The sequence below is a fragment of the Anas acuta genome, chromosome 6, assembly GCF_963932015.1.
Source record: "Anas acuta chromosome 6, bAnaAcu1.1, whole genome shotgun sequence".
Classification (NCBI taxonomy): Eukaryota; Metazoa; Chordata; class Aves; order Anseriformes; family Anatidae; genus Anas; species Anas acuta.
In genome coordinates, this window is record NC_088984.1 from 10,604,680 (window position 1) to 10,620,725 (window position 16,046).

The following is a 16,046-nucleotide window of genomic DNA, read 5'->3' on the forward strand; positions in this document are numbered from 1 at the left end:
ACACTATTAAAAATATTCCCTTTTTGTGAGATACAAGGTTTGTAGAATAGTGAGATTCTTTTGTATGTTGAACCTTAATTCTGTTCCTAATGGTGGGAGTTCTGAAGTAATGTATCTCACTGTGATCTGGTACTTCGGTATTTGCATAAAACAGCAGTTCTGTATATTCTTTTGGCAAATTGTAAATATAAATGTTTCATATTAGCATAGTTGAATTTTTGAGGTACAGCCATTTGTGTGAGATTAGAAAGAAACTTTATTTCTAAGAAATTGTAAAAAAAAAAAAAAAAAAAAAAAAGTATTTTCAATAAAATTCCCTACCTCACCTCTATTGTGCAGAAATTATCCCATTTCCTGTTTAATTTTCCAACTTCATGTGCAGATCCCTGTTAATTATTGGCAAAAACACTTTTCCATCAAAACAATCAAATAGTAAATTACTTTAAAGTTCTACGTATAACTTGTTTCCCTTGCTTCCTTCATGTTATGGTGCTCAGGCTTAGGAACACGCTGCAAATTCTGTTTGCGAGCCAGAAAAGCAAAACCTAGACACTTTACAGCATCTTAAGAGATGCATGTATGTTTTCTTATCCAGCCTGGGTCTATGAGCCTGTACCATGTAACTTCAGCGTGCAGTGGCTGGCCATACTTGATAGCTTTTCCTTTTAGTGAATGGGAGGGGACGGAGGGGAGAGGGTGGTGACAACAGCTTTTTGTCTCTGTAAGACCACAGGGGAAGGGTTCCCAGTCAGTTTTGCTTAAAGGGGAATTTAGCAAACAAGTTCTTTGCTTTCTTTAATTGCAGTGTAAACACGTTCCAGAAATGAATTCTAAAAATAAATCTTAAAAGACTTGAAAGCTGAACTAGCTAATTAATTCATTCGTTCTCTGAAATGCTTAATTCTGTATACTTTAAATTAAAAAATAACACCAGGAGTTTTCTCTCACATTGCTGTGGAGAATGACTCTCTCTGACTTCTCCGGAGGTGGATGTAGCAAACCCAATTCAACTCTCTAAACTAAAAAGCTGGAAGTACCTGGTTTTGATTCCTAGGTGTTCCTGTACTCAAAACTGCACCCTTTTTCTTACTGTAGTTCAGAAGTTTTGTGTTCCTTGGCAATACCTGTAAACTGCAGTTCCTGAGGCTGCCTTGGGCAAGTAAAGTAAAAGTAAAAGCAAAAAAAGTAAAGCAAAGTAAACTTTCTTAGGGGAGAAAACTTACTCTACTCTGAGTGCTTGAATCCCTTCCTCAGGGGAGAACTTCTGGCCTTTTTGGATTACGTGCAAAAACTGGAATTTAGAAAGGGCTGTAGATAATGGCAGCAGTTCCTGCCAGAAGTTGTGAGAAAGCTGTGCAAGTCGGTGCTAATTTTGAACCTGAATCTCCAAAGACTGTGGGTTTCTGAGCTTGATGTCTGCTTCCTTGAGAAGTACGGTCGATAAATGTATTTTGAGATGCAAATTTTTATGTCATGGGTGGTTGTAGTTTCAAGCCCAGTGCAGAATAGTTGGGCTGGCACACCTACAAAACCTAACTCCTGAACAGAGCTCAGAGCTTTAAATATTACTGTATACAATAAAAAAAATATACTAGGTATCCCCTACAGTGATAAAGGGACACATACTTTCATATGCTTGTATTTAAACTCTAAATGTTGAGGAAACTTAGCATTACAGCAAAGTGGCTGTACCTGCTGCTTGGTAGCCTGCATACTTTACAGTGGGGTCTTCACTGCTGTTTTGCTTCTGGCCTCTGTTTTTTAGAAATGAAGGCAGCAAATTCAAAAAAATAAATAAGGTTTGTCCTACTCAAATACTGTAAATTGTAAAGCATGTCTCTTTTCAGTGAGGCACTTTTCATTAAAAATAAAGATTTAAGAAGATTTAAAAAAATTATCTCCTTATCAGCTTAGATGCCTCATTACAGGTATCTGGATTTTGATGTGAAACATCTATATCTCCTTAAGTAAGAAATACGCAAAGTTAGACTTGTCTACGCAATGCCCAAGATTCCCTACATCAACATACTTCTTGGTTAAGCTGTGCTGAGAACAGAGCTGGTACATGAGCACATATCCCCTGTTCTCAAGTACGCTTAAGCTGAAAGAAAAACTTTATGCAAGTGCTGGCATTAAATAATACCCTCATTCTCTAAATCTGGTTAAACAAGTAAAAAACCTCAGAGTCTTGTCTTAAAAACTTTAAACCTTTTTTTTAAAAAAGTTGAAAATTAATGTTAGTGTAGCTGGACTAAACATTACATTTAAATTCCAAATAACTACTAACCCTAACATTAGAGAACTCACACTCTAACGGATCTTAGTTTCGGTTATAAGACGTGCATGAGGAGGAGGATTCATAGCTCTGAAAATTCGAATTAATTGCATATCCTCGAGCATTCCCATTCTTTCCCCACTTGTGACTGTCATCTCAGTATCATTTCATGCTAAATAAAAATTCATATTTACTTTTCAGCTTTTTTTGGAAACACTCCCTTAATCTAGGAAGAATTAATATACACCTTGGAGTTACGTACATCTCACTTGAGTTCACGTGCCAGGGCTCCTACCTTTTTTTCTGCAAGGTACTTTAATGTGAAGATACTCAAGTTGCCATGGATTTTGGCATGAGGACCAAGCGGTATTCCTCAAAATGGGACTGATAACTGTTTAAGATTGGAAGATTACTCTGATGCTAGGATTTCTCTCATAATGGCATAATGCTCTGTCTGTTATGTGACATCATACCTACAGAAACTACACAAATAAAGAGTTCTGCTAAAAGTACTTACTGATTTCTCTTCATTTTTATAAAGTTTAGACCAAATTGCTCTCTGAAGTCAGGCTACTGGAATAAGATAAAATTTGAAAGCTATTTAAGTAACTAAAATGCTAAGCACTCTGGGGGAAGCTGATCTTATATAAACCAAAACTGTTTGTTGCTTTCCTTCTTTGTTTTGTAAAGCAACCATTTTTGAATTCGCTGTTGGTACAAGAGTCAGAGTCTTGAACTCTTGAGGGCTCAGCCCTTGAAAGTTCTAGGGCTGAGTTTTACTACGTCTTCCTAGAAACTAGGTGCTCACAAGAGATTCACCCCATTTTAATAGTTTCTGCAATGTTCTATTCCCCTGAAATCTTAAATATACTGAGAAGGAAGCCCCATCAGGAAGAGGACAGCCTATTACTAGGCTGAATCTTTTTTTTTAATTATTATTATTGATATATCATAACATTCTTCAAATAGTGTTTCATTGCATTCAGTTACTAGCAGGTAGTAGCTAGTTACACTAACTACCTGTAAAAAAAAAACAACTCCACCCTTGGCAATATGCAAAAGCCAAATGGCCGAGGGCTGCCTTAGCAGTGGGGTTAGACAGGGCCATCTCCAGAAAAGACAATCTCAAATCTCTGATTCATAATTCCAGAGAGATTAAGAAATTACCTTGATGTAAACTCCATAAGGATACATCTGTGTACAACTGGGCATCTCTTCTCATTATCACTCCAGTATCTTGTAGCTGATAAACCTCAGCAGCAAAGGATAAAAAGGATTGATACATGTGTACAGACTAGTTGTGTGGTTCTTTCCACCAGCTAAAATTGAAAGGCACATCTACCTAAACAAAAGCATCAGTATGTTTTATGCCAACATAACCACATGGTTTGACATTTTCCTGAGATTACAGGCACATTTAAACACTCATCTGTGAGTCTGAGTAGAGCTTTCTGAATCTGCAATGCTTTCTGCTGATACCATGTTTTCCAAAGGCTTTTACAGACAAATTGGCACTCCCAACTTACCTTGCTTGTCACGGACTGGTGATAGTGTTGTGGAGTGTTTTTTTTAAGTCTCCTCAAATGCAACAAATTGTACAGCCCTGTGTTCACAGCGAAGGAATGCCCATTCCAATGAGCACAGACATCACAAAAAATGTTAATCACCGCCTAAAAATAGCCTTCTTGTCTACAAATTTACCTCTAGTAAGTTCAGCTGTCACTTTTAAGTCCAGTTCCTTCTGATGTTTTCCACAGGAGGAAATCTTCTTTTGTGTGAAAGGTAAACTGGTTTGGCAGGAGTTTTGAAAAATTCACTGTCTTCCTTTCACAAAGGGATGGTCCAGCAACTGCAGAGCAGAAGGGCGTTCATATTGATCTCTGCATTGAGGGTTTGAAAAATCAGTACATAAAATGAATATGCATTCCTGTAATGTAATTATTTGTAAAATTTAAATACAAACTTAGGCTTTTTTCTTAACTCTGCTGTCATTACTCCTTTTCAGTTTTTTGTTTTGTATTTTATAAAGCTGGTAGAAAGGAAGGCAGAATTTAGGGGAAGAGATTGTTACCATGTATGACTTATAAAAGTGAAATAACTTATTACAAAAATCTTTCTTTGCTCCTCTGAATTCCTACCAAAACTTGGAATAATTCTTATTCAACTATTTCATGTGCACAAAAAGTGTATTTAAGAAACATGTAATTATTTGTTTGGCCTTGTGTCAGTCAGTTTTGTCATCTCCAGTCAACATGATTCATGTTAAGGAGGCCATTTGGGCTTATAGCATTGCAAGAATCAAGGAGTTTGTTTTTTTTCAACCCTCAACTTGGAGAAAAGTGAAACAAGGGAAACAATAAAAGGCACTGATTTCTTAAGTAAAAAAAATAATAGGAAAGACAGGATGAGGAAGGTGTTTTATATTTAGGACATGGTGAGATCATATATTAAAATTTTGCCGCTAAAGATGCATCATTTAAAAGAAAAAGGAAAAAAAAATACTGTATTAAAAATCTTTCTATTTGTATATTTCCTTCTCCCTAACAACTCCTGATATCTTTTAACTACTAGTATCTCTGAATCAACATTTCTATGATATTGCTATTTACTGACAACAGTTATTCTGGTTACTGTTATATGGTCCACAGGGACCATAACAATTCTAATCCAAGGATTAAGAATTAAGCCAGCATTTGTCTAAAATGCAACGGTAACATGTTTCTGCATGAAAATTACAGGAAAAGTAAACGCTGTGCATAAGGCTCCCTCAAAAAGAACACGTTACTATTTTTAACACCATTATGGAGAGTAAATCTCTTTTATGTATACTGCTATTCAATGGCTTTCCTGAAATGCTGTAAAACCTAAGGATTTACAGTACAATTCTTCTACACAGCCATATGTGCCATTTAAGATAGCCTAAGCTTCCACACACACTATGTGCATTTTTCCTTTTCTTTTTCACCTAAAAATCCACATACCTGGTTAAGCACGCATGCACAAAGTCCGCTGCAGCTCCCGAGAATCGGTCAGGCAGGGAAGGCATCAGCCCTCTGTGGGCCCCGATATAGAACATGGCAGCTATCCTGTCCATGGAAGCCAGCGGTGGTTTTCCTGTTGCCATCTCAAACACGGTGCAGCCAACGCTCCAGATGTCCGATTTCCTTCCGTATCCAGACTCATTTATAACTTCTGGTGCCATCCAGTACGGAGTCCCGTGCACGGACTTGAGCATCTCGCTGTGTGTGCCGCTGAGGCTGGCCCAGGCTAAGCGCCGGGCACAGCCAAAGTCAATCAGCTTTACTACACCGCTTGGCATGAGCATAACGTTATTGCCCTTGATATCTCTGTGCACCACACCATTGCTGTGCAAGTATGCAACCCCCTCTAGAATTTGTTTCGTGTATTTACAAAAGACAATTTCTGTCAATGGACCAAACCGATGAATAATACTAGAAATTGAGCCACCGGGAACGAACTCCATGAAAATGCTTAAAATGTTATCTTCCAGACAAGTTCCTAAGTAAGTTACAATATTGACATGTTTCAGTGTCTTCAAAAGATCGACTTCCTCATGCAACTTCTGGTACTCCTTTTCTGTAGTGAGTTGATCTGACGCATCCAGAACAACCTGTTTTACTGCTATTAATTGTCCTTGGCTTGTCAGACCGCAGTATACCTACAACGAAACTAGCAGTTATTAAAATGAAACATGAATAAAAGTGTATGTTCACTTATTTTACAGGGTATATTTCCGTTTGTCGTTTCACTGCATAATCAAAAACATTTATTTATTGCACTGGACAACAGACAGTTGCAAGGTGAGATGTAGCTCTGAGATGATCAGTGCATCTCTTAACATACTGAGACTTTAACTTACTGTGCCATAGGCTCCCTTTCCAAGAACTTCACCCCTCGTCCACATGATAGTATCCTTGTTAGTTAAAATGCTTCCGTGCACTTCAGTGGATTCCTCAAAGTTTAGCAGGTCTCTTTCTTCATTTGATCCCCAAAAGGCTCTACTGTCACTCTGCTTGAAAGATGATGGGCAGCATGAGGAGAAAGCAAGGGGGAAAAAAAAAGCTTCATATTATCATTACATTTTTTATAAGGAGTAACTTTCACCTGGCACGATTCTCTCTCTTTCTCTTCCTCCTCCCCCCCATACAATCATTGCCTGGCACATTGATACAACAGCTCCTGAAACAGAAACTTGCCTCCTCGCTGTCTATCTCTGTCATGCCTGAACACCATCTGCCTTGTGTCAGACAGGCAGCATCTAACATGGGTGTCCTCAGCTGGGTACCAGAAGACGCAGTGGACAGCCCAAGCAGAAGAGACCCGATCATTAATGAGCACACATTACCCGTACTTCAGTTAAACACTGTGTTCTTTGTTAACATCATGACTCATCGTTCATCCACAGTTGTGTTGGAGCATCACCCAAAGGATCTAGCAAGTTACAAGAAGTTATTTTTACCTTCACTAGAGCACTATTTACTATTTCTCCATCTCCATTCATCGTATTTCCTTCTTTTGTATGGGCATTCTGCATTTTAGAATCTGCAATTTTTGTTCTTGCAGAGTTGATGTCTTTTTCTTCAAGCACTCGCAATTCTGCAGCCAGACAACAAAGCAACTCGTCAGTCATGTCCTTTGTACCTGCCCAGGACAAAATGTTTTGACTTGTCTGGAAACTGGGACTTGTAACATTTGTTGCCTGAATCACTGAAGGCTGAGTCAATTCATTTGCCAGACTGCTGCCTTGAGGTGTGTATGCCCAACTCTGACTTAATTTTTTTGCAAGGGATTGACACTGCAGTCTGTCTGAAAAGTGCAATGATTCATGTGGGTTTATAGTCCTGAAGGAGGTCTGGTCTGATCCCAGGCCTGTGCAGCCGTCCTTGTCCACCCTGCACTGGGGTACACAATTGTTCTGGTCAGTAAATGAACTGCTGCATTCAGCAGCACATTCTGTGTAGTCTTTATGACTGAACTGAAGAAGATTCTGGCTACAGGTAGAAGCTATCTGATGGTTGGATAGATCCTGACTGTCTAAAGAATTCTCCAAAGAGACTTCTGTAACAGGAGATAACTTTGAATTTGATTTTTTTTTATTTTGTCTGTTTGATCGTGAAAGCTCTTCTAAAAACATAAGGTGATCATTTAAGTCACCACAAACCAGCGACATGCTTGGAGTCTGTATTTGACAATCTGGACCAGAAGTTTTTACATTATCTTGCTCTGTGCTACTATCACTCAATTTGATACTTTTATCCTTTGGAATTAAGCTTTTCTGCTTTTTTTTGGTACCAGATACGGTCTTCTTTGGCTTAGAATACGTTCTCTTTTGAGCGTTTCTTACTTGGCTGCCCTCTCTCCTTTTATTGCAGGTAGATCTGCAGGTGCTAGCAGCGCATCTCCCAGGTGGAGCAGAACAAACATCTCTGTAAAAACTGTTCTTGTGTTGATCAAGCTCACGCATGTGGGAATAGACTGGAGTTGCAAACATTTCGTAAATACCTGGACCATTGTCATTTGAATTTATTTTCTTGAACATGTCACTGTATTTCAGATGTACAAAATCTGAAGCAGACTGTGCACATGGTAGAGAAAGAGGAGTAACAGGTTTCTTTAAAATAACTGGATTTTGGCAATGGGAGAAACTTTGCTTTTTAAGTTTTTGATCACTCTGAGGAAAATGGTATTTGTTTGCTTGAGGTATTTTTTTCTGACATTTTAGGGAAGTCTCAGGTTCCATGCATGGCAGACGCAAAGATGGAAAAATCCGATTCTTGGCATTCATCTCTTGTGTATTATATTTTGTGGAAATCTCATCAGAAACAATTACTCCTTCAGTTATCTTTATCTTGCTACTTATTTTAGATTTTGATGAATGTTTGTTTCTATTCATCTTTATCTCACCTTTGTCATTTTCTTTGTGAGCAGGAACATTGCAGCTCTGACTAGCACGAGGAGGGAAGCTACGAATGACACCCCTTCTCCCGGCAGGACATTTAGCAACGCGTGGTTCCTTGGCTGGTTTTTGTTCAGAGAACATAACATGAGCAACAGGTACAAGCTCACTTTGATCTTTTGCAGTAGTTTCTTGCGTTGCTTCTTTTTTCTTTTCAAAATCAAGAAGACAAACATTATTTTCTGTTTGTTTTCCAGAACAATCTTGCACTCTGGGAATGACTGCAGCTCCAGAGTTACCTTCTAAGGCATGGTAGGCCTCTATCACTTCATTTGTACAGGAAGAAACTAAATCATGGTTGCCAAGCATGAAGTTCATGCCCTCAGCATCTTCACAGGGTATATAACCCACTGTCATTTCTGGAACATCTCCTCCTATAGCAGTTGTGCAGGAATTCTCCACTCTTTTTTCCTTCTCGCCAGCTCTTAACGTGTCTGTGTTGTTTGACACAGGACATAGAGCTGTAAATATTCCACAGTTTATCACAGCGTAACTTGAGCTGAAGTAGGAAGAGCTATCATCCCAATAACTGACTTGGGTCATAATATCTACGTCCTTACAAGCCACTGAAAACTGATGCTTCATCTGGTCATTCTTTTCAATATTGGTAGCTACATCAGCTTCCCTCCATTTCAAATAGTTTTCAATTTCTTCTTTGGTGTCACTAGAGTACTTATATTTATCCTTGCTGAAGCAGCACAGGTCTTCTGTTGGAGTGAATTTATCATAAATAGTAGCCACAATCAGACCTGAAGACTTTGACTTTTCAGCGTCTCTTTTTAATAGATTGTCTAACTGATACTGATAAAATTTGTTAGCTGGTTTTACAGGCTGAGGAATAAAGTTCATAATATTGAAGATATTTCTGATCTTGGTGCTTCCATTGACAAAATTATCCTCTAGAAGAGCAAGATGAATTGTTCTTACAGGCTGAAATGTCACTGGTGGCAAATGAAACTGTAATTTCCATTAAAAGAAAAAAAAAAAGTTAATAATGTACTACAGAACAGATACAGGTAAAATCTAATCACTAAGAACCGAGTAGGTGAAGGAAAAATAATCAGAAAATGATTACTCTTTGATATATTCCCATATTTAACTTAACATGAAGTGTAATTTCAAAAACACATTATTTTTCTCACATCCAGAGTTATTCCTAAGTATTTTTAGCACAGAAAATGGGATCCTTTGTTTATGGCCTAAGTCACTATTCATGACTTAAAAATAATAAACTTTGTCCGCATACACAAATTATCTCATCAGTTATTAACCACTTGTTGACCTATATAGCATATTTGATATAGGAATACAAAACTTTCACGTGCCAAAGTTTTCTTGCTGTGCACTCTCACTGAACGAAAGCACCACTCTCGTGCTGATATTTAAAGCCTTTTTATGTAACCCTCCAAAGCGTGCTGACAGCAGTAATTATATTCCCAACGGAACTAAGGCTCATGAAAGCAGTTTTTAAAAATCAAAAACTATAGTGTTATAACAGAATGCTATTTTACCCATGCAAAAAAACAATCTTTACAAATTATTTATTGCTTTTAAGAGATGTTGCTATAATTCTAAATATGTACCTCTTTCATGTGTTCAATGTAGTCTTATAAAAAACTTCATAAACCATGTCAGACAGGCCACAGATTTAGCTCACAGAATTTAAAGTATGTTGGAAAATAGCACAGTCTGCACTACATTTTGTCAATGAAGTTTAATGGATAGCTACCAAAAGACCATTTTCTGGTATGGCAGCTAATGCAGTAGTCTGTTGTGCTTAGGATGTATTTTATTATTCTTCCCTTCTTTCTTCTCTCTCCCCTTAATCAAAAGGTACTGTATGTCTTTGAAAGAGAACAGATTTGAGAATTTGAGTGCATTGTTGTGATTATTCAGATGAACTGTGAGAATAATTTTCTGAAAATATTATTTCTATTCTTTTTTTTTATAGGAAAGGGAGAAAAAATAAACTCAAATACACTGTGTACTTTTATGCAAATGAATGCAATAGAAATAATTACATAGTCACATGCTCTGACTACACACTTGCATGTCTATATTCAACATCAGTTAGCAATCTGCAGGAAATTTTTGTTTGCATTCCAAGGGCAAACTGAGGCTTGAATGTGCCAGAAAAAGCAATGAGTGCTGTTTTGAAATTTATAGTTTGGAAGACTTTGTCTAGTCTGCATGGTTTTAGTCTGAATGCTCAATTTATTCCAAATGATATTCTCTAGAAATCACCAGAGCCTAAGATGTGAAATGAAGCTGTATTAAGTCACAATGAGGTCAACTGAATTATTTTCTTAAACACTTCCCTCCACTAGGAATATTTTTTTCCATAGCTCCTTTTATGATCTTCTGTCAGAACTTCTAGACTTTTCTGTAACTTTTTTCCTGTGAATACTTTCATATTCTGCAGTAGGTACACTAAAGCACACAGATGATTCATTAAGTCTTCTGTACAAAGGGCTATTAATTAATAACTACAACAACCAAATTATCTTTGTTTCCAAAAATAGTATATTTGATCTTTTGCAACATTTAAGGCTCACCTGGTGTGAAGCACTGATTTATGTTAAACAACTAACTTGGTTGTGTGTGCAGAAGTAGCTATCAAAACTGTTTTGTCACAAATCGTGTTTACACATCACAAAATTTCATGTCAAATATGTTTAATTCTAAAACATTATTTTTATATGTTAGGAAAATAAATTTCAGCAATCATTTAATATCAAGACAGCTCTTCAATTCTGCTTCAATTTTAAATTACCCATCGATACATGGAATTGTTTTGTTTTTGAATTCAGCAAAGCTAGACAACTGTGCCTAACATACAGAATATACATACCTGAAATTAACTTATGTATTTCCATTATAAGAGGTTCTATATCTTCTCGAACTTCCAGTCCCTTCCACCCCCCAAAATCCCTGATGTAACACTTCACTGACAATTTTTTATATAGATCTGAACATTTGCTGATATATATGTATATATAAAATATATGTACACATAACTGATGTTCATCTGAAAGGCTGAAGAATAAGTAGAAGAAACAACCCACGCTCCTTTCGCGTTGCTGTATTTCAAGTTTTGAAAGTATGTAATACTTTTAATTGTGTTCAGCTTTATACGTAACACCATCTTACCTCAGATTTCTTGTTCCTCTTTTCTCGTACTGTTATATTTAACCCTTGAAAATCAAAACAAATGAAATATTGGTTTGGCATTCTTAAACAGAGTACAGTTTTCATGCATAAATTAATTTCAAACTGTAGGGCTCTGAGGACCAGGAATCTGTCTAATGTGCAGTTGCAATCCATGTTATAAATCTGCTATAAAGAAGAAAGTTGAAAGTGAATTGTGATACTGAATCTTATAATTGCACTTTCTGTAGAACATGGTGAAATATAGTAATTTTAAAATAGTTTTATTCTAATAATTTAAGCAAATATCTCTTCTCAATTTCAGATGTTTTCTAACTTCAACATGCAGCTAATTAATGACATTATGAATTAATTAATTCCATTATGAGGAAAAAAGTGAAAGATATGCTATCCTGGCCGCACTGAAGCTGCTGAGAATTCCCCTATATGTTTTGTGGACTCAGTTTCATTATACAGAGTAATGTTCTCTGTCATCGCTTCTCTTTGTCTCCTTCATTTCCCAAATACACATACATATCATTAAAGAAGATGTTCAACATGGTTGAAAGTCTACTTAATATGAAGAAGCTGAACAAACATAAAGACAATTTAAAATTTAAATAAAAAGGACTTCTGAGGCTTTGGAACCTCACTTGATAGCAATGTATAGCTATATATAAAAGTTGTAACTTTTAAAATAGAGCTTACTTTGTCGTGCATGTGCTTGTATTATCTGAAAGGCACCCAAATCCATAAATGATTTTGAAATGTTGGATTCTGTGCATGTGGCCTGTAGCAGAAAGCTGAAGTCAAAGCCATGTCTTATGTTCTCTTTCTTCAGCAAGAAAGGTAGAGTAGTGTGCTCTCCCATCTGTAACGCTAACTGATTTTTACTTTTAAAACATGCCACTTGTTTATCTGGCCACAATCCGGTTGTTGGTATTATCTGGCTAAAAGGCAAAAAGCAAAAAACAAAACAGTATAAAAAAAAGTGTAAGGAGCCTACTCAGATCAAATAACCAAGTGACATGGAAATAATGTGAACAAGAAGACTGTAAGATCCAAGAATGTCAACGTATTTTCTCTTTCTTGATCCATCCAGGAAGTTGGTGCTCTCCCCAGCAGCATCTGACTGCAATACCAGGGACTGATTACAAATGACAACGAATGACAGACAACACAGACAAATCCAACACATGAAGGGGAAAAAGTATTACCCACCTTCTCCTTCTTGATAAAACCTGATTGCTTTCAGCATGATTTTTTTTTTTTTTTTTAAGAACCATCAGGAAAGTATGTCAGAAGAATTCCAGAGACCAGGTGCACCTTTGTTATTCATAAAATGTGCTATGGCCTGCCTGAAAGAATAGAGGCTATGTAGACAAGACTCAGATTTCAGCCATCTGCCTTCTGAAGAATGGAAAATCCAAATATGGAAAAAAATAAATCCTGTGACTGAAAAGAGGTTGAAAATACAGTCTACATTAATCTTAAAGCTGTATGTGAGATAACTGTCTTTTTAATTAAATCAAACGCTGATGTAAAACCATATACATTTTTTCCTCATATTGTACCAAATAATTAGTTCATCTAGTGCAATATCCTGCCTCTGGCAATGACCAGGAATTGACTTTGGGAAGAAAGAAACACTGTATAACTCATAGGGTTGCATCTAGCATCTGGCACTAAGTACATTTTTTCAGACTGACAGGCTAATACCTGCTTTGTCTTCATTTTTGAATACCCAAAACTTCCAGCAAAAGAGGCTCAAGAACCAAAACTTTCTGAGCTTGTACACTGCAGTCTCAACGAAGTTTCAATGACAGCTTATTCCAATGAAACACGAAGCCAACTGGAATCTTTCTAGCAATTTGAGAGAAATATGAATCAGTCATTAATTTACTTTAAAAATAATTTGTAAGTATCTTGAGAAAGATTTGTTCTATAATACAAAAACAGCGTAGTTTTAAATGTATGCTCAAAAACTAGCTAGTTATTTTTCTCTACAGAGCCACAGTCTCACTGATATCAACAAGCTATAAATTTCATCCTTTATCTCAGATCTATTATAAACTCGTAAGTACACACATGGCAATGTGAATATCTCTGAATATTACAAAGGTAATTTTTAAGTGTTTAAAAATGTACACATTATAAAAAATAACTTGCCATTATATGATTGTTTCATTGTTGTTGCCACTGGATGTCTGTGACCTGTGCTATAAAAGATGCTTTTATTAGGCTTTACCCTTAACTAGAAGGTTATAGTGAACCTTTCTCCCAACTAATCAGCATACACTGAAGGAGCTAGATATCACCCTCTTGCTAAATATAGCTATGTGTGGGCAATATTGATCCTCTACAGTTAACAACATTCCTGAATATGGTGAGTAACCACACCGTGAGCTGGTTCACAATTACAAAAACAACAACCCTCTTTTCTAAGAAACTCAAAGATGAAAAATACCATAAGATGCTAATGATGTAAACAATAAGAAACAATGACGAATTGCAGAAGAAGAATGAGAGGGTGAAATTAAAGCTTTTGAAGATCAGAACTTTTTGATAGCTAACCCTTAAAATAAATCTCAATTAATACTTCCTGTGGATTTGGGGTCATTTCTGAAAAACACTATGAACTTCTGTTACTCAAGTGACAAGAACACATAAAGTAATTAAAGACAGTGAAATTAAATGAATAAAAGATACTATTATTAATACTGCCTAACTATATTACAATATTTCCCATTGTCTTTATTATTTAGCAAACAATTTATAGTTTCAAAAATACAGAAGATATTGTTAGATACCTTATGTGTATAAAAATATGTGAATGAATATGAATATATATTTAAAGATATATGAATAAAAGTCTCAAATTCCTACAGGGTAACTCTGGGCAACATTCCTCTGAGTGGAAGATTGTAAAGTCCATAATGGAATATGTAATAAAGTAAAAATAAGCATTTTTTTCCTACAGTTTAATCAATATAGTACCACAATTTATGTATTGTACACATTCATATTCTTGCTAAGAGTATTGAATGAGGTCTAACTTTTCCTGCAGCATAAATATATTCTCCTTTCTAGATTACGTGGCATATTTTATTATATTGACATAATTGATATAGTGTGGCAGTGAACTCTCCTTTTTAACTGTGTAAGAAATACATGCTATGTCCATTTAAGACAGTGATCTTTCATTAAACTTTTTTTTTTTTTTTTTGCATTTGCATCTTAAATTTAATTTATTGCGATATATTCCCTCCTCAAACACAAACATTACTAAACCACCATACACATGCTACTACCTAAGCAACTAGTTTTAGAACTTAATTTGTATGGCAAGCTAAAATAAAGGTATAGTTTTTAGAAGATTGTTTATGGCTATTAAATCTATCAATAGATGGACTGTGAAAAATGGGACACCTAGTGGCTCTTATGTTAATTTCTTCACAAAATTTTCTCTCTGATCTTTTTCTCACATGCTGGTTTCTACCTCATTCCTTGTCCTTACATGACTCAACTGAATAAAATGCTCAATATTATAAATTTTTCACACTTAGTAGCAAATAACATTTTCAACATTCTTTGTAAGTTTTATTAAAAGTTTTTCCTAACAACAACGTCAGCTACTACCCTAGCAATGCTTTTTTTTTTTTTTTTTTTTTTTTTTTTGGCAGCGTGTCTGTGTGTTTTTGTTGTTTTAAGTTCCCTCATAAATACTTAATGTCAATTTATTCATAAATAAATTGACTTTTCTATTTTTCTCTGCACCTGAGCTCAGGGGTCTCAGCAGAGCTACTAATGCATCTGGGAGAACTGCCTAACGTCAAGGTACCATTTATTAATGGTGAGATGCATGCAACAGATGGAAGGTGGCGAGCCACGTAGCTGCCTGTCCTTACAAACCATTCCATCTCAGCGTCACTGCACAGCTCAGTGGAAACGAGTTCCTCATCTTAGTTCACAGAGGAGGAAAGACAAATGTTGAATGTTATGACCAAGGTCACCCAACGAGCTGTGCAAAAGTAGCTTGAGTAAGCATTCTTGTTTTATCATTCTTACGCTAAACACAAGATAATCCTTTAAAATGCTTATTCCGTTGTATTAGTCTGTTAAGAGTTATATCAGATCGTGAACTTCTCCAAACTTCGACCTTTCTTGGATACACGAGACCCGCTTCAGAGCACTGGCTGACGAGGCCCTACCAAGCGGCCACAACCCCCATCTTACCGTGTGGAGAAGGGGTGACAGAGGCGCAGCAACCCGCCCAGGAGCCGCAGAGCATCCCCAGCTGGCAGCCGTGCCCCTTGGCCGGGCGGCACCACATCCAAACCCCAACCTCACGGCCCGAGCCCTTCGCTGCGTGCCGCTCTGGCGGAGCGGGGCGGGTGCGTTTACACGGCGTTGCCGGGGGAACTCCGGCTGCGGGCCGGGAACCGGGCTGGGAGGCGCTGCTTGGGGCAGGGCCGGCTGTGGGGCGAGCCGAGGGGGAGTGGGGAGAAAATGGTGTGAGAGGGGCTTGGGGGGAGCTGGCGTGAGGGGGCTCGGGGGATGATGGTGTGAGGGGATTTTTGGGGGAGCTGCTGTGAGAGGCGCCCGGAGGTTGCGTGCCCCGACACCCGGGGACTTGGGGCTCGCTCT

At 37.2% G+C, this 16,046-nt stretch overlaps 1 protein-coding gene across 2 annotated transcripts; it reads right to left on the bottom strand.

The window, feature by feature from the left end:
• Positions 1 to 277: 277 nt before the first annotated feature.
• Positions 278 to 15,878, bottom strand: MAP3K19 (mitogen-activated protein kinase kinase kinase 19). 2 transcript variants are annotated; one of them, XM_068687338.1, is made up of 7 exons: positions 15,636 to 15,878; positions 12,108 to 12,349; positions 11,403 to 11,446; positions 6,756 to 9,209; positions 6,156 to 6,305; positions 5,257 to 5,954; positions 278 to 4,155 (listed from the first exon to the last, which is right to left on the bottom strand). In XM_068687338.1, exons 2-7 carry the CDS (start codon positions 12,268 to 12,270, stop codon positions 4,089 to 4,091), a joined length of 3,576 nt encoding a protein of 1,191 aa, XP_068543439.1. In that variant the 5' UTR covers positions 12,271 to 12,349; positions 15,636 to 15,878; the 3' UTR covers positions 278 to 4,088. The 2 variants fall into 2 exon arrangements, with proteins under 2 accessions (XP_068543439.1, XP_068543437.1); XM_068687336.1 differs by having other exon boundaries at positions 6,156 to 6,308.
• Positions 15,879 to 16,046: the final 168 nt, after the last annotated feature.

Bases quoted from the DNA above. Each gene is read 5' to 3' on its own strand.
- MAP3K19 (XM_068687336.1), bottom strand. From the start codon at position 12,270: ATGGGAGAGCACACTACTCTACCTTTCTTGCTGAAGAAAGAGAACATA. The intron at 11,447-12,107 runs GTAAGCTCTATT...TTGATTTTCAAG, and splicing joins ACAAGCACATGCACGACAAA to GGTTAAATATAACAGTACGA. The intron at 9,210-11,402 runs GTAAGATGGTGT...TGGAAATTACAG, and splicing joins AGAGGAACAAGAAATCTGAG to TTTCATTTGCCACCAGTGAC.